The following is a 26,546-nucleotide window of genomic DNA, read 5'->3' as shown; positions in this document are numbered from 1 at the left end:
AAGGGGCACCACTTGTGGGATGTGGGGAAAGCGCTGTATGATGACATCCTGACCGGGAAATGACATAGTTATACAGTTGTACAACTATACAGTTCCAAAGCGTAGTTATCTGCATCCCAACAACCCGATGTAACTTCGACCACGCACCTGCATGAAACTGCCCAAGCCTTAGGGAACCATAAACCTAAGGATAGAGCGGCCTTTAGTGTTAAGCTGTCCTGATACCCAAATGGGGAATTATCTAATGCGTCTGCAACCATCTGACTGAGCCAGTTGACAAAGGCAATGGCAAGAGGGCTGGTGAGCCTCCCTCTTTGAAAGCTCTTCAGAGCAGCGTTGGTGGCATAGGATGCAACGATGCCCTGTCAGGGCAAAACAACGTGAAAAGCTGGATGTCTGACAGGTATACTTTAATAGTATTATGAGCTTGATGCAGTGAAGAGTGGCAAAACCCAATGAAAGCAAGTAGAATGAAATGGTATGTGGGACATCCTCTAGGTATCTATAGTAAAAATTTCTACGCATTTCCAACTGTGGTGTACACTCTCTGCGTGTTGGAGGCTCTGTGACCTGTAGACGTGACAGGTCTCAACAAAAACAAAACCATATGCCCAACCCCCAGTGCAAAATAACATGTATGCACAAATACCTAACTTGTCACCAACCTAAAGACCGTGTCAGGTTCAAACTGAAACCGACCTGTGATTGTGACAGGCAATGAAACCACTTATGCAGCAAACAAGGCCACGAGTTTAAACCAATAACTTAACTAATATCATCGCAAACCTGAAGCCGAAACAGACGAAAACCTCGACAGAAACCAAGCTATATCCCTGTATGCACAACCAGAATGCTTAATAAACATCTGAAAACATGTAAAGACATTGTCGCCAACCCAAAGCAGTGTCAGGTTGTAAATGAACCAACCTGTAGACTTGACAGGTCTGGCCGAAAACAAAAGACTTAGTATTACCGTCAAACGTAAGCAGAGACAGGTCATAACCCTGATTGACCTATAGACATGAGGATTCTCAACTGAACCATAAGGCTATCTACCTGTAGCACAACCTGCCTGCTAAATAAACACAACGTAAATGATGACCTTGTCGCCAACCTGAAGACGTGTCAGGTTGTTTCCGGACCAACCTGTAGATGCGACAGGTCTAGTCGAAATTAAAAGCCTCAACCAATATGTATAACTAGTAGTGAGGACTTCAACCTGAAGCTGAGACAGGTCGAATCATGATTGACTTTTAGACGTGACACGTAACCACGCTATATACTCGTATGCCAGACTCAAATACTAATAAACATGCAGACCCACCAGATTATCTGTGCACAGATTAACTTGACAAAACCTGCGCTGCGTCAAATACATAAGTGTATGGTCTGAATACAAACATATTCACAGTAAAAAGGCGTGAAACATATGTACCAAATGAACATAGACGTATACCGAGTACGAACACTGTAAACGTATGCCTAGCATGACTCCTTGACACGTATACCGAACATGACAACATGAACATGGGCCTATCATAACCATCAAGATCATGCACATCACGAACACCATGAACGCATGCCCAAAACAAACACCATGCAGACGATTAAGCCACGCCCCCTCCTCCCCCCTCCCGGAGGATGGAGAGCACAGCTCTGCATTATACAAGAAGACAGGGGGAGAATGAGGACGTACACAACCTCCCTCCCCCACACACAGCATCTCCCTTCCCCCTGCTCTGTCTACACAGGACCTCATTTATCACGGGGGAAAATACAGAGCGGGGAGAGGACGTGTGTGAGGAGACTGCACTGCACGGGCTGGGTATTTCACCTCACACCGGCTCAGGTGAGGAGACAGAGCATGCAGGCGGCGGGAAGGGTGGTTGTATATGTATGCAATTTATGATTGGGGGGGGGGGGTATGTATGATGTGTGCATATGTATGGTGTATGTGTCATGTGTATATATGATGGCTGTATGGTGTATGTGATGTGTGTATGTTATGTATGATATAGGGGCAGCGGCAGGTGTATGTATGATGTGTGCATGTGTATATATGATGTGTGTATGATGTATGTGTGATGTGTATGTAATGTATGATGGGGGGCAGCGTCGGGTGTATGTATGATGTGTATATGTAATGTATAATATAGGGGCAGTGGCCCGGTGTGTGTATATGTATGTATGTTTTGTACAGGGGCGGGCTGACAAGTGCTGCTGCCAGTTGTGCTATCTAATTTTATTTATTTTTAGTGGCTTCTGGCCACCCGCACTAAATTGCACCACCAGAATCCCACCCTTCATACTCACCCGCCAACCAAGAGCCCCACGGTTGCACGCAAACATGCCCAAACCAAAACTACAACTCCCAGCATGTTGCACCATAACCTAAACTGTAGAACTATGAAGTGTAACATGCTGGGAGTTGTAGTTTTGGTTCGAGTCAGCTGCAGAGCCATAGGCTGTATCAGGGCATGCTGGGAGTTGTAGTTACTAACTGTAATTCCCAGTATTCCTTGACACATCCTATGGCTCTGCAGCCGACACAAACCAAAACTACAACTCCCAGCATGTTACACAATAATCTTAACTATACAGTGCAACATGCTGCAACACCCACAGAACCATAGACTGTATCAGGGCATGCTTGGAGTTGTAGTTATCTAGTAACTAAATGCAACTTCCAGCATTTTCTGACAGAACCCAGCAGAACCCCCACAGTAACACAGCGCTGTTCAGTGTTTTCCAAGCAAAAGACGCCATATACAAGTCCCTATGAAGACTGAAAAATAGTGATCAAAATATTCTAAGAAGTGCGTATATATATGTGAATATAATTCCTAGGGGTGCGAATCGCCAAGAATTTGGCGATTCGAATCGCGATACCAGTGTGGCAATTCGATATATCCCGATATATCGCGATACCGTCTAGGTGACGATACATCGCGATATATCGCCCAACTGGGAGCATTCATAGATCCCAATAGACGCCGCTGTCAGCTTTGACAGCGGCGATCTAGTACTCCGGTGCTCACTTTTCTCATGTTATCCCGTCCGGGCTGCAAAATAAAATAAAACGCACTTTATCTTACCTGCCAACGAGCCCGCGGAGCTCCGGTACACTCCGGTACAGGTGTTCGGTCCCCGGGCTGTATTCTTCTTACTTCCTGTTAGTCCGGCACGTCACATGGAGCTTCAGCCTATCACCAGCGGAGGCGGGACATCGCTGCGGCCAGTGATAGGCTGAAGCTCCATGTGACGTGCCGGACTAACAGGAAGTAAGAAGAATACAGCCCGGGGACCGAACACCTGTACCGGAGCTCCGGGGGCTCGTTGGCAGGTAAGATAAAGTGCGTTTTATTAAAAATTCCACATCCCTAAAAGAATCGATTCAAAAATATTTTGAATCGATTCTGTATCGGCAAATGAAAAATCGCGATTATCGCGAGAATCGATTTTTTCTTACATCCCTAATAATTCCTAATAAAAGTTCCGATAAAAATTACAGATCATGTCACACAAGATTACCCTCATCGCTGTATATGGAAAGACTGGAGTTATAGGGGTCAGATGGGGGGGCAATTTTCTGGGCTTGCCTCGGGTGTAAAAAAGGAGCTAGCTACAGCTCTCCCGCCACTAATAGCCTGGCATCCAGCGATCGCTGTGGCCACCTATTAACCCCTTAAGGACTCAGCCCATTTTGGCCTTAAGGACTCAGACAATTTAATTTTTACGTTTTCGTTTTTTCCTCCTCGCCTTCTAAAAATCATAACTCTTTTATATTTTCATCCACAGACTAGTATGAGGGCTTGTTTTTTGCGCGACCAGTTGTCCTTTGTAATGACATCACTCATTATATCATAAAATGTATGGCGCAACCAAAAAACACTATTTTTGTGGGGAAATTAAAACGAAAAACGCAATTTTGCTAATTTTGGAAGGTTTTGTTTTCACGCCGTACAATTTCTGGTAAAAATGACATGTGTTCTTTATTCTGAGGGTCAATACGATTAAAATGATACCCATTATTATATACTTTTATATTATTGTTGCGCTTAAAAAAAAATCACAAACTTTTTAACCAAATTAGTACGTTTATAATCCCTTTATTTTGATGACCTATAACTTTTTTATTTTTCCGTATAAGCGGCGGTATGGGGGCTCATTTTTTGCGCCATGATCTGTACTTTTTTTTGATACCACATTTGTATATAAAAAACTTTTAATACATTTTTTATAATTTTTTTTTAATAAAATGTATTAAAAAAGTAGGAATTTTGGACTTTTTTAATTTTTTTTCGTTCACGCCGTTCACCGTACGGGATCATTAACATTTTATTTTAATAGTTCGGACATTTACGCACGCGGGGATACCAAATATGTCTATAAAAAATGTTTTTTACGCTTTTTGGGGGTAAAATAGGAAAAAACGGACGTTTTACTTTTTTATTGGGGGGAGGGGATTTTTCACTTTTTTTTTACTTTTACTTTTACATTTTTTTACATATTTTTTTTTACACTTTAATAGTCCCCATAGGGGACTATTCATAGCAATACCATGATTGCTAATACTGATCTGTTCTATGTATAGGACATAGAACAGATCAGTATTATCGGTCATCTCCTGCTCTGGTCTGCTCGATCACAGACCAGAGCAGGAGACGCCGGGAGCCGCACGGAGGAAGGTGAGGGGACCTCCGTGCGGCGTTATGAATGATCGGATCCCCGCAGCAGCGCTGCGGGCGATCCGATCGTTCATTTTAATCGCAAACTCCCGCAGATGCCGGGATCTGTATTGATCCCGGCACCTGAGGGGTTAATGGCGGACGCCCGCGAGATCGCGGGCGTCGGCCATTGCCGGCGGGTCCCTGGCTGCGATCAGCAGCCGGGATCAGCCGCGCATGACACGGGCATCGCTCCGATGCCCGCGGTTATGCTTAGGACGTAAATGTACGTCCTGGTGCGTTAAGTACCACCTCACCAGGACGTACATTTACGTCCTGCGTCCTTAAGGGGTTAAACCATTAGATCACCGCTGTTAAAGTTGACAGCAGTGTCTAACGGGATGTTATATCCATCCCTGGTGGTCTAGTGTGGGGGGGGGGGGGGGGGGAAATCGTACTATTTTGGTTGAAATTATTTTATCTACCAGGACAAGTGGATTTTCTTGAGGGACAAGTAGATTGTGTTCCGCTTTAGTCCCTTGGACAAGTAGTTTTCTTTTTAAATTTCCACACCCCTGCGTATGCACGGAACAAACTATGAGCGGATGCAGCGAACAGACTATATGAACATGTGGCTAGAATGAACTGCATGAGTGAGCGTATGCACTGGACCAACTATATGAGCATGCACAGAACCACGCATATGCCCAGTAGAAACTGTATTATATGGCGCACTGAAGCGTGCTACTACATACAAATTTATGCCTACGTAGTCTGACCCACTGTACTACATCTATAAAACCTGATACGAAACTAGACAGTTTCTGACCCACTTCACACCAGTGCACCATGCAAGCGTATGGCCAGGACAACTGACTGTATGCCCCGGACAGCTATATAAACGTATGCACATAAATATCTGATCAAGTGTAAATGCACTCCCTTTGATCTGCATCTTCCGGGATACGGCCCGCACTGTCCGTGCTCCAAACTTCACTTGCAAAAAACCGCATGACAACCGCACATCCATCCATTGATGCCCTCAGCAAGTGGTGAGCTGATCAACCTTTTTTCCCCTTTTTTGTACAAAACAAAAAACTGTCAGAGCAGACTATGGGAGCATGTACCCAAGAGAAACTACAACTGTATGTACAGACCTTACAATATATGTGTATGGCCAGAACAGACTTAAGCGTATGCACAGAACGAACTAGATGGCGTAAGATCAGAACAAAGTATATGGGCCAGGGGTGTGGAAATTTTACAAAAAACTACTTGTCCACGGGACTAAAATGGAGCAAAATCTACTTGTCCCTCATGACGATCTACTTGTCCGGCCAATTTTCGCTTTTACGCTCTCATTTTTTCCTCCTCGCCCTATAATAGCCATAACTACCTACTATAATGATACCTTTTAATTTTTCAATAACATTATATTATATATATATATATATATATATATATATATATATATATTTATTAAGGGAAGTGAAATTGAAATAGTAAAAGATAATTTAGCAGATTTGGTGTTTTTCTTTTCTGCGCCATTTACCTTGTGGTTGAGATAACATGTTAGTTTTATACTTTAGGCGCCTGATTACAGCAATACCAGATTTGTATCGTTTACATCATGTTTTACTAATTCTGGACTTTAATCAAATTTTTTTTAATTGCCATTTTTTAACCCCTGTAGCTTTATTTATTTTTTCCGCATACCGGGCTGTATGAGGGCTAATTTTTTGCGCCATAATCTGTTTTTTGTATCGGTACCATCTTGGTATTGATCTGACTTTTTAATCGCTTTTTAACTTTTTTTCTGGGATATTATAAAAATTGCAAATCTGTGGTTTGATATTTTTTTTTACATTTACCGTACGGGATACATAATGTTATATTTTCATAGGTTGTACAATTACGCACGAAGCGATACCAAATATGTTTATTTTTATATAGGGAAAGGGGGTGATTTGAACTTTTAACATGGAAGGGGTTAATGCAGCGGTCTTCAAACTGTGGCCCTCCAGATGTTGCAAAACTACAACTCCCAGCATGCCCGGACAACCAACGGCTGTCCTGGCATGCTGGGAATTGTAGTTTTGTAACATCTGGAGGGGCACAGTTTGAAGACCACTAGGTTAATGTGTGTCTCTCAAACTTTTATTAAAACTTTTTTTTTTTTTTTACACTTTATTAGACATATGAGGAATCATTAGATTCCTCAGACAGATGAATAGATTCTATTGAACTCTATTAATCTGTGTGCTCTGTGATCAATTGATAGAGCCTGGTCCAGCATGGCTCTATCAATGACAGAGCTGGGACTGGAGGAAGCAGAGTTAAGTCCTCCGGCTACCTCCATAATGGATCGCCCCCCTGCGATCGTGCTGCGGGGGGGGGGGGGGGGCGGGCGGGGGGAGCATTCACTTGTCCCTTTAGACGCCGCTGTCAGCTTTGACAGCGGCGATCTAAAGGGTTAATAGCCAGCCGCGGCGATCGCTGCATGCTGGCTATTAGCGGCGGCCCCCGGCTACTGAGAACAGCATACTGCAGAGCGCCGCAAACATCTCCCCGTGCAGACGCGCCTCCTCCCCTCAGCTCTCCGAAGCTACAGCTGGGGGGAGTGAAGGCAGAGGACGCAGGTCTGCACGGGGAGCAAGAAGCCACGCCCCCTCATCTCCCCCCGCATATCTGCAGAGCAGGGGAGAGAAGACATACACAGCTTCTCATCTCCCCTGCTCTGCTTCGGAGGACACAGGCTGCAGAGTATGGAGCGGGCAGGAGTCGGGAGCCCGCTCCATACAGACTGCAGATCCGCCACACTTGTCAGGTCCGGCCCTGCTTGCCCGAAGCCGGGCTAAGGGCTGGACAAATTCACCTGCCCGGCGCCCAAAACTGCTAGTCCCGGGCGTCGGGCGATAGAAATTCCACATCCCTGTATGGGCGAATGTGCAGAACAAACTATAAGACTGTACGGCCTGAATAACTATGCAATAGTGTGGCCTGAATAAAAAATATGAGTGTATGACTGGAACAACTAACATGCGTGTGTGGCTAGAACCAACTAAATGAATAAATGCACAGCAAAAATATGCGCGTATGACCAAAACAAACAGACTGTATACCTGGAACCAATAATATAGGCGTACAAGCAGAACAGACTACGCGAGTGTAAGCATGAACTATATGAGTGCATGCACCGAGCAACGAAATAAGTAGATGCACAAACAAACTGTATCCGCATAAGCACAGAACAACTATAAGCTAATAAGGATAAGCACGGACCAAACTATGTGAGCATACAGCTAGAGACACTAAGACTGCCTGCACGGAACCAATCACATGGGCATATCCAAAGAACAGACTAAGTGAGTGTATTCACAAGACTGAGCATGTGCACCTAACTATATGAGCGTATCCCAAAACAAACTGTATGCACTATGCGTAGGACTAACAAAGTGAGCGTATGCTGAGAACAACTAGGTGCCCGTATGCACAAAATGATTATAACCGTATCCACAGAACTGTATGCATGTGTACATAACCGTGCAGAGAACAACTATACGCTCAAATGAACAGAACAAACTATATGAGCGTATGCACCTAATAACTAAGAGAACTTATACACAATAGATTATATGCGCTTATGCCAAGCACAAACTATATGAGCATATGCCCAGAACCACCGTGAAGGTATACACAAAACTGACCATAAGCACGTATGCACAAACGAACTGTATGCATGGAACAAACTATATGGGCGAATGCACAGAACCAACTATACACACACACACACACTTTTTTTTTTTTTTTTTTCACAAACAGGTCAACTACATGAGTGTATGCACTGAAACACTGCGTGTGCAGACTGAATGAACTTTATGTGAGTATGCACAAATGAACTATGTGATCGTATGCAAGGAACAAACTATATGCGCGTACTATCTGAGAAAATGCAACGAGACAAACTAAAAAAAGAGTGAAACCCCAGAACATACTGTATTCGCGTATGCCCAGAACACGCACTGCAAAGACTTCCGGTCAGCTGACACCATGCATTCGCTGATCCATGTCACGTGAAGAACCCGCGGCGTCAGTAAAAGGTACTGCCGTGGGTTCTTATAGCAAATCCCCGCCCCTCCCACAAGCTCAGGCTAAATGGTTTAGCCTTCTTACACACACACACACACACACACACACACACACACACAAATATATAACGACACGTGCATAAATGACCAAACTATAAAAATATGTTCATTAAACCGCACAGTCAATGGCGTACACGGAAAATCAGGAGCCTTTAATTTGCCGTTTTCCTCCGCGTCCACCTGGGGTTGAGAGCACACTGTGTGAGCGACGACTACGTTTCAGGAGTTTCCGCCCCCTTTGTCAAGTCTAAACAGTGCACAATTGAGGATGATTTAATTCGAGCAGATATTAAAGAAAAAAAAAAATTTGATAAACAGACATTCCTTAAAACAAGAAGACTGGGGCCATTTCCGTGAGGTCAAAAACTGCTCGTGCATCATAAAAGGGGATAAAATCATACACCCAATAAGAGGTACCCCATTCCCCGTTCAAGGTCGGTACACATGTGACTCCCAACAGGTTGTGTATATGATCAAATGCCCTTGTGGCAAGGATTATATTGGACAGACTACACAACCCATAAAAATAATACTAAATCAGTGTTTCCCAAACGTGGTACTCAAGCACCCCCAACAGGTCATGTTTTCTTGATTTACTTTCTCTTTCACAGGTGATATAATTATGGTCAGTGAATCAGGCATCACCACAGTTATATCACCTGTGAAAGACTGAGGAAATCCAGAAAACATGACCTGTTGGGGGGGCTTGAGGACCGCGTTTCGGAAACACTGGAGTAAAATTAACATAGAAGTGCCATTAGAAAATTCCTCAAAAAGAGTAGAAGGTGAAAAAGAGGTAAAGGAGGATTAATATGGAGAAACCAGCCTTGCCCGACATTTCAGCACACAGCATCAAGTCAGTGACCTGAGATTGATGATTGTGGAAGAAATAGAAGGGGTTAATAGTATACAGATCAAGGAGAAGACTCCTACAACGGATTCAGCGGTTGAACGCTCTGTCCCCACATGGGAGTAATGAACAATGCAATTTCAATGTCTTTTTGTAGGTACTAAATCCATGAACACAGTTTTTAATTGCATTAAATATTTTTTTTTACATAAGGCTTTGTTTTTAATTCGCAGACATGAAGCTCGCGAGAGTTTATACGTACGTATTGTGGCGATAGGTGTGCACTGTTTAGACTTGACAAAAGGGGGCGGAAGCTCCTGAAACGTAGTAGTCACTCAGTGAGCTCTCAACCCTAGGTGGACACAGAAGGAACCAGCAAATTAAAAGCTCCTGATGGAGTGAATCCAAGATACTGCCTTATAAGTACTCCGCAAAAGGACAGAGTATTTGCACATTGGGTGAATACATCATGTATTTTTGAAGTATGTATTTTTGTATCTCTTTATAAATAAAAGCAAGTTTATAAAGAGTGTTGACTTCTTGAGTGTGTATTGTGGAATGGACTTTGCTGGGGATTAGAGCCTCCAGTTCAAACACTGAATACACCCACTTCGGGCTTTACTATCCATTTCAGTTGTTGCTATTGGAACACATGTTTTGCTATACACATGTTTATTCCCTTTGCATGTATTGGAACTAAACCAAAAATAAATAAAAATAAAGCAAATTTGGGGAGGGGGGTGATTGGGGGTTGACAGCTGCCAGAGCGAGCACAGACATTGGGAAAAGCTTAGTACATGAGAGTGGAGGGGTTGCAGAGAACTGTGACCAGGCAGCAAGGGAAAAGCTGGGGAAAACTGAAAAGCTGGGGATAAGCACAGAGATAGGGAAGAGCTGAGTACATGAGAGTGGAGGGGTTGTAGAGAACTGTGTACAGGCAGCAAGGGAAAAGCCTAAGGAAAAGCTGGGGAAAAGCACAGATATCAGGAAAAGCCGAGTACATGAGAGAGGAGGGGTTGCAGAGAACTGTGTCCAGGCAACAAAATAGTGAGCAGAGCTAGACTGCATCCTCACCACCCAATAGTACGAGGCGGGTGTGTGCACCTCAGCCAATCACAGTGCCTGTGCTGACTCAGCATTTCTACCAGATGTTCAGGACAGTTCTCTGACAGCATACCTGTCATAGTGCAAAAAAAATAAAAAAAGTGATATATTACTCAGGTCCCAATCCCGATCATGTGCATATAATTTTTATGTGTCTCGGACCTATATATCCAGAGATATAAGCATTTATCTGCTGGTGAGTTACTTTTTCATTGTGCAGACTGGAGGGGGCGTGTCAGTCTGTCTCCCTCACAGGAGCAAGCCTGTGCAGTCAGCCAATCAGTACGCTCTACTATGTAACCCTTTCCTCTCTGGTTTCATGCTGTACATATTACACTAAGGAAGATGCTTGGAGTTTGCCTGCAGTAATCAGAAGATATTATGGTGAATTCATCACAGGATAAAATGTATAAATATAAGAATAGATCTTTATAAAATTAGTGCAAGGATTTTTTCGATAAAAGTACAGCATTTTTATGAATACATGTTCTATCTGTTTTATCTTCTCCTAGTAAAGCTGGATGCTAATAAGCATAGCTGTCACCATGCGTGTCATTCATCTTTCACAGACTCCTGAATGTCTGATCAACTTTGTCATTCAGGAGTCCGAGAAAGCTTTGATTATTTCAGCATGCTGGGAGTTGTAGTTTAGTAACAACTGAAGCTACAATGTTTGTAAATAACTGTGTTAGAGCAGTGTTGCCTCCAGCTGTTGTAAAACTACAGCTCCATGTATGTCCACACATCCTTTATCTGTAGTTTTGCATACACAATAGAAATCTCCTATACTGGATACCGGTATGCTTTACAGCCGGTATCCAGTATGCTGTAAAATCTAAACTAGTCTGTCTGGCTAAAAGACAGGCAACCCCTAGTGGCGGCTATTTTGACCTTGAATTTCAGGTGAAATTGTTAAAAAAAAAAAAAAAAAAAAAAAAAAGGTGTATATTGTGAAATGTCCTATTATAAGGAGTCCTGCAATATATGAAAAGTTTAACAGATGACAGTGCCTCTTTAAGGGGGTTAATATAACTTACCTTTCCTTTAGACCCACCACCAACTGCTACCACCATTGCCTGCAAGACTTTATTTTGAGATTTTTCAGGAAGAACAATTCCTCCTTTGGTAATGGTCTCTTGAGAAAGCCGTTCAACAAGAACACGGTCAAGTAAAGGAAGAAAGTTCTTGAAAGCTTTTCCTGCCTGTACATAAGAAAAGAAAAACAACATGAAATCTAGAAATTATACACACACAAAAAAGGGGTATTTTAGAGAGACAAAATTATTGCTTAACTCCTTAAGGACGAAGGGCTCCCCTTCTATGACGATGGCTCAGGAGCAGAAACCGTGTCATAGCGGGGTGGTCCCGGTGTGAGGAGAAAATTTGCGCCCCGTGCAAACTTGCGTCCGCTCCTCTCCCAGCCCTCCGAACATTTCCGAAGCTAGAGCTGGGGGAGGGCAGACTAAGGGGAGAGAGAAGATAGACGCCCCCTCCCTCCTCTCCCTGAGCTCAGGACGCAGGTATGCACGGGGAGAGAGAAAGTACATGCCCCCTCCCTCATCTCCCCTCGCTGAGCTTGTGAGGACGCAGGTACGCACGGGGAGAGAGTACACGCCCCTCCCTCATCTCCCCTCCCTGCCTCCCTGAGCTCAGGAGGATGCAGGTCTGCACGGGGGAGAAAGAAGCCAGAGCAGTGCTCCTCATCTCCCCTGCCTGACCTCTGTCTGTGTTTACTGTGCACGGGCTGAGGATGTATACACTGCAGGGACTGGGAGGTGGTGGAGTTGTAGTCCCTGGTGTGTGTGTGTTGGGAGTTGTAGTCCCTGTTGTGTGTGTGTATGCCAGTGGCTCCCACACTGGTGTATGCCCTGTAGAGGTGTGGTGAACTACAACCCCCAGGAGACTACAGAGGCAGCATGCTGGTGTTATACCACAGACTGAGGACTCCTGAATGATACATGCTGGGAGTTGTAGTCCCTTTTGTGTGTGTATGCCAGTGCATCCCAACCAGGGCTGAGTTATATTAGTGTGCTGTGTATAACGCAGGTTTCCTCAGGCTGCAAGGGGGAGAACGAACTGCATGGGCTGGTTTCTGCTTTTTCATGGGGTGTTCATTAGCCCCATAAAGAGGACATAGAAATGCATGGGGTTTGTAGAGGACATGAACATCACTGTAGGAGCCCTGTGCATTTCTATGTCGGGGTTCATACAGGGGAAGCAGAAATGCACGGGGTTCATACAGGGGAAGCAGAAATGCACAAGGTTCATACAGGGGAAGCAGAAATGCACAAGGTTCATACAGGGGAAGCAGAAATGCACAAGGTTCATACAGGGGAAGCAGAAATGCACAAGGTTCATACAGGGGAAGCAGAAATGCACAAGGTTCATACAGGGGAAGCAGAAATGCACAGGGTTTTTACAGAGGCCTACATGTCAGCGTTCATTGCACAGCAGCTTTGTGAGAAAATCATGTCAGGAGGGATGTACAGGAGAATTAACACTGTAGCATGTACAGCTTCATCGAGGGGAAATTGAGAAGGTGGGGAAAACCGATTTTGGCAGCAGCAGCCAATCGAAATTCTGCAAGTGGAGTTTTAGATTAAATCATTAATTTTAGATTAAGTCATAGGACCTAAGGTGTACCTGTATGCCCTCAAGGTTTCCGGTCACCACCGGTAATCGGCCGGTGAACGGAACGGGATGCCTGCTGCCCGTGCCAATGCCTGGGGTGTTCCTGAGGCCACCCCCATGTTGGTCCATTCAGACTGGAGACTGAATTGTGGCGATTCCAGGTCATATGGGTCTCCGGTGACTCGGTAAATAAGGGTGTTCGGGGATGTCCAAGACAGCTCCGATCCCCTTGAAGTGATAGTATTGAGGTGGCAGGGGTGCTACCCCCCTATCTCTGCTATTGGCCGGTCAGAAGCGACCAACCAATAGCAGATCGGGGAGGTGGCGCGAGGGTTAAAGTTCAGTTCCTCCGCTCTGCCCAACCACAGTAGTCCGGGCAGAGCGGGGGAACTGATGTGGCCAGCGGTGGAGGTCCCTTACCGATTGCGGGTGGCTATCCTCCTCTAGGTGCGGCGGGCGGCGATCGTGCTGTTGACTGGAGCCAGGAGGTGAGTACTTGCCTAGCAACATATGGAGGGCCACGGTTTGGAGATCACTGTGCAGTGGTCTCTAAATTGTGGCCATCCAGATGTTGCATAACTACAACTCCCAGCATGCACTGACAGACCATACATGCTGGGAGTTGTAGTTTTGCAACAGCTGGAGGCTCACTGGTGGGGAAGCACTGAGTTAGGTCTGTTACCTAACTGGGTGCTTCCTCACCAGTGTGCCTCCAGTTGTGGCAAAACTACAACTCCCAGCATGCACTGATAACTAAAGGGCATGCTGGGAGTTTTATGTGTGTGCCTCCAGCTGTTGCATATCTACAATTCTCTGCATGCCCAGCCAGCCATTTGCTGTTCGAGCATGTTGGGAGTTGTAGTTATGCAAGATCTGAATGGCTACAATTTAGAGACCACTGCACAGTGATCTCCAAACTGTGGCCTTCCAGATATTGCTAGGCAAGTACTCACCTCCTGGCTCCCGTCAACAGCACAATCCCTGCCCGCCACACCTAGAGGAGGATCACCGCATGCAATCGGTAAGGGACTTCCACTGCTCACATCACATTTCTCCCGCTCTGTCCGGACTACCGTGAGTGGGTAGAATGGGGGAACTGAACTTTAACCCAAGCGCCACCTCCCCGATCTGCTATTGGTCGGTCGCTTCTGACCGGCCAATAGCAGAGATAGGAGGGGTGGCACCCCTGCCACCTCAATCCTATCACTTCAGGGTGATCGAAGCTGTCTTGGACAGCCCCTAACACCCTTATTTACCGGGTCAATGGAGACCAACATGACCTGTATTCGCCGCAAATCTCAGGTCTGAATTGACCAACATGGGGGGGCTCAGGAGCCCCCCAGGCATTGGCAAGGGATGCCTGCTGAACGATTTCAGCAGGCATCCTGTTCACCGCCCGGTTAACGGCGGTGACCGTAAACCCTGAGGGCGTGCAGGTATGCCCTTTGTCCTAGACAAGTTAGCGATTTAATCTAAAACTCCACTTGCAAAATTCTCTCAAAGCTGTTGTGCAATGAACGCTGACATGAAGGCCTCTGTAAAACCCTGTGCACCTCTGCTTCCCTGTATGCACCCCGTGCACCTCTGCGCGGTGATAGGAGTCAGGACCCCAGGACAGGTGGTGGTCTCTGGCACTGCAAAAGCCGCCGCAGTTCATTGATTTAAAGCGCCCGCTTTAAATCAATGATCTGCAGCGGTGTCGCCGGGGGGTGGGGGGATAAATAGCCATTAACTTATGCCGGAATATCGGTATAAAGTTATCAGCTATCGGCCCTAACCTCCACAAAGTATCGGCCCTAAAAAAAAACGACATTGGTTGATCCCTAGTAATAACTATGGTTTTACTGAGCAAAGAGATTCTGAAACTATTTTTTTGTGACATATAAGGGAGGAAATTATCATTGTAGGTGTAAGTGAAGCATTTTTCTACACTGTGTGTGCTGGTAATGCGTAGGAGCACCAAATTTATTAAATGGTCGCAGGTATCTGATCTTTTGATCACTACATCATCCATCTTTTTTAAGCATTCCAGTGCAGACCTTTCACCTATTCCAAGATTGCAGGGATGTTTTCTGTATACAAGTGATTTTAACCTCCTGGAGTACTTTGTTATGGAATACATCGGGATTGCTCCCTGGCGTAATATGTGGGCAGAAAGTGAATTTAATCCCCCCTTTAAATTCCTCTACCATCCTGTATTCACTCTCAGAAGATTTGAATTGAAAATTGAATGCCGCAGGTAATCTTGGCTTAAACGAAAGAGTAGACTATAGCGTATTCTTGTAAAAATGATCATCTAATATTGCATGAAAAAATTGCATGTTTGTCACACGTGTTAACAATTTTTTTGTATATTTTTATTGTTCACTAATTAGTGTACACCTGCTGCGCCCGTGTCACTGGTGTTACCTTTATCTAGCAGTGCACGAGCGGAACAGGTAGGGTCTGATGAAGCGTGCTTCAGGCACACGCAACAGCTGTAACCCGTCTCTGTCTGACAAGCTGCGTCCCTGAACCCGTCCGTGTGCACCCCCGATCTATGCACCTAAGAAAATAAAGAATACAGCACTTTACCCCGGGGAGTGACGTCCAATTCATTCATCCTATTCATTCTTTTCCGTGGTGATCAATGAAAATTTACCACCAAGTAAAATATGTCATGAAAAAAACAAATATCGGAATCAAATTTATAAGTAAAAGCATCCCAGAGTTATTAAAGCAGTACTCTGGTGCAGAGTATTCCTGTTCCATCCTGCAAAAAAAAAATTTAAATAAACCATCTCTCACCTTCCTGGGTTCCCGCGGAGCGCCACTACAGCTGATCGGTCCTCCGGTCAATCCTCTTCATACTTCCGTGTGCAACGAAGCTTCACGTGGCGCTCAGCCTATCGCCAGCCGAGGCAGAACATCGCGGCTGCCAGAGATAGGCTGAGCGCCATGTTACGCTTCGTTACACACGGAAGGATGAAGAGGATGGACCGGAGAACCGATCAGCTGTAGTGGTGCTCCGCGGGAACCCAGGAAGGTGAGAGATGGTTCATTTTCACTTTTTTAGCAGCCCGGGCAGGACGGAGCAGGAATACTCTGTATCAGAGTACTCCTTTAATGCATAAAGTGACAGTTGTTAGATGTGCAAAAAATACTCTGGTCCTTAGGGTCATAATGGGCTCCATCCCCAATGGGTTAATTTCCTAAATAACACAGCTTTATGTGCAAATGAGCTCATATATCACTTCCCATTATAGTCTATCGGCATTCTATTTTGTCAATCCCCTTGTCATTTTATAGAAACCAATTATAATCCCACTCAATCTTAATTTTAAATAATTCCACTGAACTCGCAGAGTATGCCTTGCTAAAGAGTTATTATATATTTTACATGGTTCAGACTCCACATCAAGTTTTGCTTCCCATTATAGTCTATGTGCATTCCATTTTTTGATTCTACTGAAAACAGTGATAATTGCTTTTAATCTATTCAGATCATCATCAGAGTTTGGAGAATGTCTGATAAAGATTAGATATATGAAATAGTTGTGTCTCTAGTGCAAATATCACATTTCCATTATACTCTATGGGCATTCCACTCTGGCCCATTATTCTCTATGGACATGCCATTCTGTCATTCCTTTTAGTATGTCCCTTTACCCAGACGGCCACGGACATTATGGAAATCGGCTACCCTCCAAAAGAAAGAAAACGATCTCCAACAAGCTAAACTGGAGTCCGTTCAACAGACTTGTCTGTAAAGTCATTAAACCATCAATATCACTGTGACTTGACTTCGACAAGATATCGCAAACCAGATACTAAAACCATTCAACATCCGCGAGAAGACACTACTCACCATGACTGCTAATCTTTCCAATGCCCGAATAGAAAGATTCGTTAGTGTCCACGTGAGTACTTAACTTCTAGTGCGCCTGCGTCAGCCGAAGAGGGCGTTATTGACCTTCGTTCATTCACCCTATTGCAAAACACACACTACAACCCACTGTAAGATATTGAATAAGCCCCGTCGGTCATGACTCATCAAGAGGGCAGGGACGGTGACGTACTAATAAACTACTTCCGGGAAGTATACCAATGACATCTTTAACCTTGAACACCAAACTTTATCCAGAACGTTCTGGAAAGCAGTCCCCTGAAACTAGCATACGTTATAATCTCGGCGTGTTCGGTGTGATCTTCTCTTAGCTGACATACTATTTGACTAAATTGTAGTGGGCGGGATTAGTTTACGATGTGTGCTTGTTCCTGGGCGGACGTTCTTCCGGCTCTGACTTACACACGTGACTTTGGCCGCAGCTACATGGTTTGAAGTCTTACGTCTGCTAGTTACTTGCAGGCACGTGTGTGATAGCGGCAGCGACCATCTTGGTGATCTGAACGTTTTGTGCGGTAAGACGGAGTTTAAGTATAGGTTGTCTCTTTTTCTACTGTAGTGATGTCAGCATTGTTTTCTGAAATAACTATAAGCATCGTTTTATTTAATAATTGTAGTTTTTTTTTTCTCCTCGGGCTCCTGGTTGACATTGTGGGAGTGTTTACTGTATTAAGGTTCCACGCTACTTTATCCTCCATGTCATTATGCATTGAAGTTCTTGATATGTTTTGGTTATTTATCTTTTTTATTCCCTTTAATTTAGAAATGCTTCGCTTACCGGCTCTTATACAAAAGTTGCGACCAGCTTATCATGCGTTTCCCCCTCTCCTCTGTCGAGCTTATGCAAAAGATGTAAAATTTGGAGCAGATGCCAGAGCACTTATGCTACAAGGAGTTGACCTCTTGGCTGATGCTGTTGCAGTCACAATGGGACCAAAGGTATTTTCTGATTTTCTACTTTATCCCCCCCCCCCCAATTTTGTCTTATTGGAGAGGAAACAAGAAAAGGTGTTAGGGTACGTTCACACATGCAGGATTTGTAACTGCTGAGTAGAAGCTATGCTCAGTCATTCAGTTTACATTGAAATCTGCAGCAGAAAATCCTGTGCATTAGCTGTTACCACTACCCACCCCGCCTCCTGCCTGCCTAGGTTCACACATACAGTATACATTGTAGATTGATGTGCAGGATTTTCTACAGCAGATTTCAATGTAAACTAAATCACTGAGCACAGCTTCTAATCTGCAGTTACAAATCCTGCACAACCAATCTGTGCAGAATACTGTGTGTGAATGTACCCTAATGGTCTATTTACAGTATAGTATCCTGTGCAGGATATGTAACTGCAGATTAGAATCTGTGCTGTTGTTTAGTTTACATTGAAAACTGCAGCAGAAAATCCTGTGCATCGACTTTGCGCAGAATACCGTATTTATTGGCGTATAACACGCACTTTTTAGGCTAAAATTTTTAGCCTAAAGTCTATGTGCGTGTTATAAGCCGATACACCCCCAGGAGAGGCAGGGGGAGAGAGGCCGTCGCTGCCCGCTTCTCTCCCCCTGATGGGGGAAGGCAACGGGGCAGCGGCGCCAGCAATGGGTGCCACTGCCGCTTCTCTCCCCCTGGCTATCGGCGCCGGCACTAATAGCCAGGGGGAGAGAAGAGCCGGCAGAAGGGCTCTAGACCGCACAGACTGCCTCTCTCTCCCCCCTGCCTTTCCTGGGGGTGTATCGGGGTATACACGTGCACACACGCACCCTCATTTTACCATGGATATTTGGGTGAAAAACTTTTTACCCAAATATCCTTGGTAAAATGAGGGTGCGTGTTATAGGCCGGTGCGTGGTATATCCCGATAAATATGGTAATTTACAAGTAAGTGCACCATAACAATTTTTTTTTCTTCATTTTTTCCTCTCCTTTTAAAATCCATAACTCATATTTTTTTTTCACCTATAGACCCATGAGGGCTTGTTTTTTGTGCGACCTGTACTTTGTAATGACACTTTCTCATTTACAATTTTTGGAGTGTGATGTGACAAAGAAGCAGCAATTTTGGACTTGGTATGAAATGATGAAATGATAAATTTTGATCACAGCATCTAATGGGTTAATGGCTGACATCAACGCGATCGATGATGCCCACCATTACTGGTGGGTCCCTGTCGGCTGATAGCAGCCGGGACCTTACACACATGAATTGAGTATCGCTCCAGTGCTTGCGTCATGTACAGGATGTAAATGTACGTCTTGGTGCATTAAGTACCAGGATGTACATTTATGTCCTGTGTCGTTAAGGGGTTAAAGCGTAGCAAAAAAGTTACTCTGTACCTAATCCTGATCATGTACTATCTATTTTTTATTTATTTTTAATGCCTCTATCACCTATATTATAGAAATAATTCATTTAACCCCTTAACGACCATGAACGTAAATGTACATCCTGTGTATGACTGCAAGCATCGCAACGGTGCTTGCGTCATACACGGCAGGTTCCGGCTGCTGTCAGCAGCTGGGGACCCGTCGGTAATGGCCGACATCCGCGATCGCGTGGATGTCAGCCATTAACCCCTCAGATGCCGTGATCAATACAGATCATGGTATCTGCGGCAGTGTGGTACTCTGGATGATCGGATCGCCCGCATATTTGCTATAGCCGCGTGCGTAAATGTCCGAAACTTTAAAAATATGTTAGTCATCCCGTACGGTGAATGGCATAAAAAAAAAATGTCAAAAAAATTTTTGAGATAGATATAGAAATATATATAGATAGAGATAGAGATAGATATAGAGAGAGATAATATGCGCAAATGTGGTATCGATTAAAAAGTAGAGATGACGGCGCAAAAAAAATGAGCCCTCATACCGCCCTATATACGGAAAAATGAAAAAGTTATAGGTGGGCGATTTTAGATTAGGGATAGACCGATATCGTTTTTTTAGGGCCGATACCAATGCCGATAACTTATACCGATATTCCGGTATAAGTTCTCGGCTATTTAACCCCCTGCGACACCGCTGCAGATCATTGATTTAAAGCGGGCGCTTTAAATCAATGATCTGCAGTGGCTTTTGCGGGGCCATAGGCCGCCGCCACCACCCGCTTCTCTCCCCCTACCTGTCAGGGTGGTCCGGGCCATCCATCCATCGTTCCTGTAGTGTCCGGGCGTTCCGGGTGAAGAGTGAACCGGTCCGGGCTGTCCTTCTTCTCCGGCGGTCATCTTCTCCACTCCGGGCAGGCTCCGGCCTAGTACACTACATAGACGCCACTGCACAGTGACGCCCGTGCGCAGCGACGCACCTGACTTAGCGGCGTCTATGCAGTGTACTAGGCCGGAGCCTGCCCGGAGTGTAGAAGATGACCGCCGGAGAAGGACAGCCCGGACCGGTTCACTCTTCACCCGGAACGCCCCCGGACACTACAGGAAGGAAGGATGGCTGGGCCGGACCACCCCCATTACGGGTAAGTTTAATTTTTTTATTGACTCGGAGGGTGGGGGAGGGGCCCGACCGGTATAGCGGTATGGGCAAAAATCCATACCGGTATACCGCCCAGCATCACGGTGGGGGGTGCGACGCGGTGCGGTGCGGCGGGTCACGGTGCGGGGGGGCGGGGCATTATCGGCTTATTAGCAAGGTAATTGCCGATACCGATAATGCCCAAAATCGTGATTATCGGCCGATAATATCGGCCATACCGATAATCGGTTGATCCCTATTTTAGATTACTGATTGTGTACAAAAAGTTATCTCCAAAATGTGCAAAATTGTGGTTTTCATTTAAATTTCCTCCCTAAAACAAAAACATTTTTGGGTTCGCCGTACATTTTATGGTAAAATGAGAGGGTTCATTACAAAGTACAAATGATCACGCAAAAAAAAATAAGCCCTTATATGGGTCTGTAAATGGAAATATAAGAGTTATGGATTTTAGAAGGCGAGGATAAAATAAAAAAAATAAAATTGGCCTGGTCCTTAACCTCTCAAGGACGTACGAGTACGTCCTAGCTCCCTGGTACTTAACACCTTAATGACACAGGAATAAATGTACGTCCTGGTGAGCTGGTACTTAACGCACCAGGACGTACATTTACGTCCTAACCATAACCGCGAGCATCGGAGCGATGCCCGGATCATGCGCGGACATCCGCGATGTCCGCCATTAACCCTTCAGACGGCATCTGCAGCATCGCGGTCACTAAAATGGATGATCGGATCGCCCACAGCGCTGCCGCGGCGATCCGTTCATCCAGCACGGCAGACGGAGGTCTCCGCTGCCTTCCCGGCGTCTCCTGCTCTGACCTGCCTTACTGTTCCCCCCCCAATAAAAATGAAAAACGTATTGTACAGCAGTGTTTCCAAAACGGAGCCTCCAGCTGCTGCAAAACAACTCCCAGCATTTCTGGACAGCCACTGACTGTCCAGGCATGCTGAGAGTTTAGCAACAGCTGGGGGCACCCTGTTAGGGGTATTCTACACCAGTGATTCCCAATGTCCACCCCTATGCAATCCCTAGTTTAGTCCTCAAATGCTATATTACCTACAAGCCTAGCGGCTAATCCAAAACTCAATTATATACCTACAAAAATTAGCCCAGAAGAATTATTTATGTAACCAACATCTCTTTATTAATCACAATCAATAACAATAGGTAGAAAAAACCCATAAAAAATACCCACCCTTAAAAATGCCCCCTCACACACACAAAGGCAGGATGTGGGGAACCCAATATATAGATTCAATAAAATGTACAGAGTCCCTATCAGCATGCCATCATATAATAATTAGATCAAGTACTGTACCTGTCGGTAGCATGCTGAACAAGTCCCCACGCTCCTACCACCTCGACACGTGTTTCGGGCAATCCCTTTCTCAAGAGGCTCATGGGAGTGAGGAACTGATGGCCCTTTATGTGGCGTGCCCTCCAATGGCGCATGAGTGGTCCCAACGCCGCGCGACTTCCGGGTGGCGTCATTGGCGGAAATACGTCATAATGACAACATCCGCCAATACTGACTGCTGAACGAAAGGTCGCGCTACGTCGGTACCATGCGCATGCGCACCGGGCAACACATATAGTGAGGAAGAATTGCAAGGAGGAGCTATTCAGCACCCCACAGACAGGTAGGTAAACAAAAGGGAAGATACGAACATATGTATATTCTAAATCCTTTATACGACCCATAATCCATTAATAACAATGATATAGAATCACTTAAATAATAGCATCACATATACAAACTAATAATTAATATATTTTTCTATGTTCTAAATTATACCACCTCCACATTATCATATTGTATATGTTATTATGCTAATCCATCATCACATCTTACCCCTATAAACAATATGCCAAACCTTCATGGCCCCTCTTCCTTGTCCCTCAAACAGTGACCATAGCATAATAGGTACTGTTCAAAGCTGTGGAGTGGTTGATAAAAGTACCCATGGAGATAATACTACCCCCCCCCCCCCCACACACACACACCCCACTTCACAACCCTGTGACCCCCCATACTTAACCCCTGTGTTTTGGTTAAATTGTGCTAGTAAGAGGGCCGTTGGCGCATATATTATATGTAATTACTAAAAATTACTATAACTGTGTACCCACTATGGTGAACTATAAATTAATTATATACCCCAAGTGTTTAAATTATAAACTCTAAGTGTATATTATGTACATGATTATACCCTCTCATCCTATAGTGAAAACCGAACCCCCCCCAAAAAAAAAAAAAAAAACTACCATAACCCCACACTTACCCCCCCTTTTTTTTTTTTTATATTTCCCTCCCTTCACACACACACACATCCCACACAGCATCCTACCACACCATGTACATATCCCAAGTACACCCATCATCCATAAACCCTATACCATCCAAATTATATACAAAATCAAGGTGGGTGCATCCCAATCCTTTAACAATACCCCACCATATATATACACCAAATAACCAATCCAAATAACATATAGTGAATTCCTATTAGTGTAGCATCCATAGTGATATAGTCCACTCAACAGTCCTGTTGAGGGCCCACAATCATATCCGCGTGGTTCAATAAGAGAGCATATTAATATATCTAAATTCATGCTTCTTCCCTTCTTTTATATGAAATTCTTTATCCTCTTTTTCTTCCATATGTTGTGTCGGTCCTCCTACGGCAATCCTCCATAAATCATCAATCCTCACAAAGGGCACAGCAATACCTCGATTAAAAGAAACAATATTTAAAACCATAGCAGATTACAAAAAGGGAGAGAAACTCAGGTGCTCGTTAAGTCCCCTAGGGGACATTGTATCTAATTTAACAATCCATTTAGTCTCTTTGCGTAAGAGGGCTCTGGTAGCATCACCACCCCTATTTCCCATATATATTCTGTCAATTCCCTTTACACTCAAGTCTCCAATTAGATTGGTGCAGGGCTTTAAAGTGTCTCTCTAGTGGCTTACCACGTAGCCCACCTTCATCCCTCCAGTTCTCATGTGCTGAATTTTTTATATCTCTGATGTGCTCCATCACGCGCACTCGCAACTCGCGATGCACCTGGTGCACTCTCACTTCAGAGCCCTGTCGTATTTCAAGGAAACAGTTTAGTGCCACATATTTGGTGTATTTCCGTACTCTGGGATAAATTGCATTACATTGCATTACAAATTTTGGGGGCTTTTCTCCTTTTACCCCTTTATGAAAAGGAAAAGTTGGCAACTACACCAGCCTGTTAGTGTAAATTTTTTTTAAATATTTACACTAACATGCTGATGTTGCCCCATACTTTTTATTTTCACAAGTGGTAAAAGCAAAAAAGACCCCCAAAATTTGTAACGCAATTTCTCCTGGGACGGAAATACCCCATATGTGGGCGTAAAATGCTCTGCTGATGCACAACGAGTATCAGGAGTGAGTGCACTATGTACATTTGAGGCCTAAACTGGTGATTTGCACAGGGGTGGCTGATTTTATAGCGGTTTTGACATAAAAACAAAAAAAAAGAAATATTCACATGTGACCCCATTTTGGAAACTACACCCCTCACGGAACATAACAAGGGGTATAGTGAGCCTTAAAGGGAACCAATCATCAGATTTTACCCTATATAATGCTTGGTAAAGCGTTATATAGGGTAAAATTGTTGTCCTCACCATCCCCGGGGGATGCTCCTGCCCCCAGGGATGGTGAAGATATGAAGTTGTAAACTAGTCGCCGCCGCCGCCGCAAGTAGTCACCTGGGCGGGGAGCTCTACTCCCGTTCTTTGGCCGGGAGCGACGCCCCCTCCGCTTGATTGTTGGGCCGCGTCATCGCTCTGTCTGTTCAGTGAGTGGAACAATGACGCGGCCCATTAATCATGCGGAGGGGGCGTCGCTCCCGGCCGAAGAACGGGAGTAGATGAGAAGAGCTCCCCGGCCAGGTGACTACTTACGGCGGCGGCGGTGACTAGTTTATAACTTCATATCTTCACCATCCCTGGGGGCAGGAGCATCCCCCGGGAATGGTGAAAATAAAGATTTTACCCTATATAACGCTTTGCCAAGCGTTATATAGGGTAAAATCTGATGATTGGTTCCCTTTAACGCCCCACAGGCGTTTGACGAATTTTATAAAAGTTGGATTGGAGAATGAAAAGAACATTTTTTTTTTTTTTTTCAATAAAATGCTGGTGTTACCCTAAATTTTTCATTTTCACAAGGGAAAACAGCCCCCCAAAATGTGTAACCCCATTTCTTCTGAGTAAGAAAATACCCCATATGTGGATGTAAAGTGCTCGGCGGGTGCACTATAATGCTCAGAGAGGGAGTGCCATTAGGATTTTGGAGAGAGAATGTGTCTGAAATTAATGGTCATGTGTGTTTTCAAAGCCCCCATAGTGCCAGAACAATGGACCCCCCCCCCCCACGTGACCCCATTTTGGAAACTACACCCCTCACGTAATAAGGGGTACAGTGAGCATTTACACCCCTTAGGTGTCTGACAGGTTTTTGGAACAGTCGTCCATGTAAATGAGAAAATATTTTTTTTCATTTGCACAGCCCACTGTTCCAAAGATCTGTCAAACGCCAGTGGGGTGTAAATACTCACTGCACCCCTTATTACATTCTGTGAGGGGTGTAGTTTCCAAAATAGGCTCACATGTGGGGGGGGGGTGGTCCACTGTTCTGGCACCGCGGGGGGCTTTGTAAACACACATGGCCCCTGACTCCGATTCCAAACAAATTCACTCTCTGAAAGCTCAATGGCGCTCCTTCTCTTCTGAACATTGTAGTGCGCCAACAGAGCACTTGATGTCCCCACATGGGGTATTTCCATACTCAGAAGAAATGGGGTTACACATTTTGGGTGTCATTTTCTCCTATTACCCCTTGTAAAAAATGTAAAATTTGGGGGGAAAGCAGCATTTTAGTGGAAGAAAAAAAAAATTGAATTTACATATCCAACTTAAACGAAAAGTCGTCAAACACCTGTGGAATGTGAAAGGGATACTCCGGTGAAAACCTTTTTTTCTTTTAAATCAACTGGTGGCAGAAAGTTAAACATATATTTGTAAATTACTTCTATTAAAAAATCTTAATCCTTCCTGTACTTATTAGCTGCTGAATACTACAGAGGAAATTATTTTCTTTTTGGAATGCTCTCTGATGACATCACGAGCACAGTTCTCTCTGCTGACGTTATTATAATAACGCTTTATTTATTGTTGTCTTTAGTGGGATTTGAACCCAAGTCCCCAGCACTGCAAGGCAAGAGTGCTAACCACTGAGCCATCATGCTTCCCTTGGAATACATCTGCTATGCATGGTTGCTAAAATGGACAGAGATGTCAGCAGAGAGCACTGTGCTCGTGATGTCATCAGTGTTCCAAAAATAAAGGAATTTCCTCTGTAGCATTCAGCAGCTAATAAGTACTGGAAGGATTAAGAATTTTTAATAGAAGTAATTTACAAATATGTTTAACTTTCTTCCACCAGTTGATTTAAAAGAAAAAAGGTTTTCACCGAAGTACCCCTTTGAGGCTCACTGGACCCCTTGTTACGTTCCTTGAGGGGTGTAGTTCCCAAAATAGTATGCCATGTGTGTGTGTGTTTTATTTTTTTATTTTTTTTTTATTTTTACATTTATTTGCTCCCTAAATGTGACATGCCCCCCCAAAAACCATTTCAGAAAAAACCTCACTCTCCAAAATCCCATTGTCGCTCCTTCCCTTCTGAGCCCTCTACTGCGTCTGCCGAACACTTTACATACACACATGAGGTATTT

The 26,546-nt window shown here is 44.5% G+C and overlaps 2 protein-coding genes across 2 annotated transcripts in view; one reads left to right on the top strand and one right to left on the bottom strand.

The window, feature by feature from the left end:
* The window catches only part of HSPE1 (heat shock protein family E (Hsp10) member 1), a 35,378-nt gene extending 17,994 nt beyond the window's left edge, over positions 1 to 17,384 (bottom strand). The window contains exons 1-2 of the mRNA XM_056534115.1: positions 17,248 to 17,384; positions 11,807 to 11,971 (exon numbers count right to left, since the gene is read on the bottom strand). Coding sequence (XP_056390090.1) covers positions 11,807 to 11,971; positions 17,248 to 17,250 — 168 coding nt within the window. The 5' untranslated portion in view covers positions 17,251 to 17,384. The remainder of the gene's footprint in view (positions 1 to 11,806; positions 11,972 to 17,247) is intronic.
* A 277-nt stretch (positions 17,385 to 17,661) lies between these two features.
* HSPD1 (heat shock protein family D (Hsp60) member 1) overlaps positions 17,662 to 26,546 on the top strand; it is a 224,534-nt gene continuing 215,649 nt past the window's right edge. The window contains exons 1-2 of the mRNA XM_056536660.1: positions 17,662 to 17,801; positions 18,050 to 18,225. Of these exons, the coding sequence (XP_056392635.1) occupies positions 18,052 to 18,225 (174 nt within the window). The 5' untranslated portion in view covers positions 17,662 to 17,801; positions 18,050 to 18,051. The remainder of the gene's footprint in view (positions 17,802 to 18,049; positions 18,226 to 26,546) is intronic.

Source organism: Hyla sarda, chromosome 8, assembly GCF_029499605.1.
Source record: "Hyla sarda isolate aHylSar1 chromosome 8, aHylSar1.hap1, whole genome shotgun sequence".
Taxonomy (NCBI): Eukaryota; Metazoa; Chordata; class Amphibia; order Anura; family Hylidae; genus Hyla; species Hyla sarda.
The sequence above is the reverse complement of the archived record's forward strand: the minus strand, read 5'-3'. Positions and strand labels throughout refer to the sequence as shown.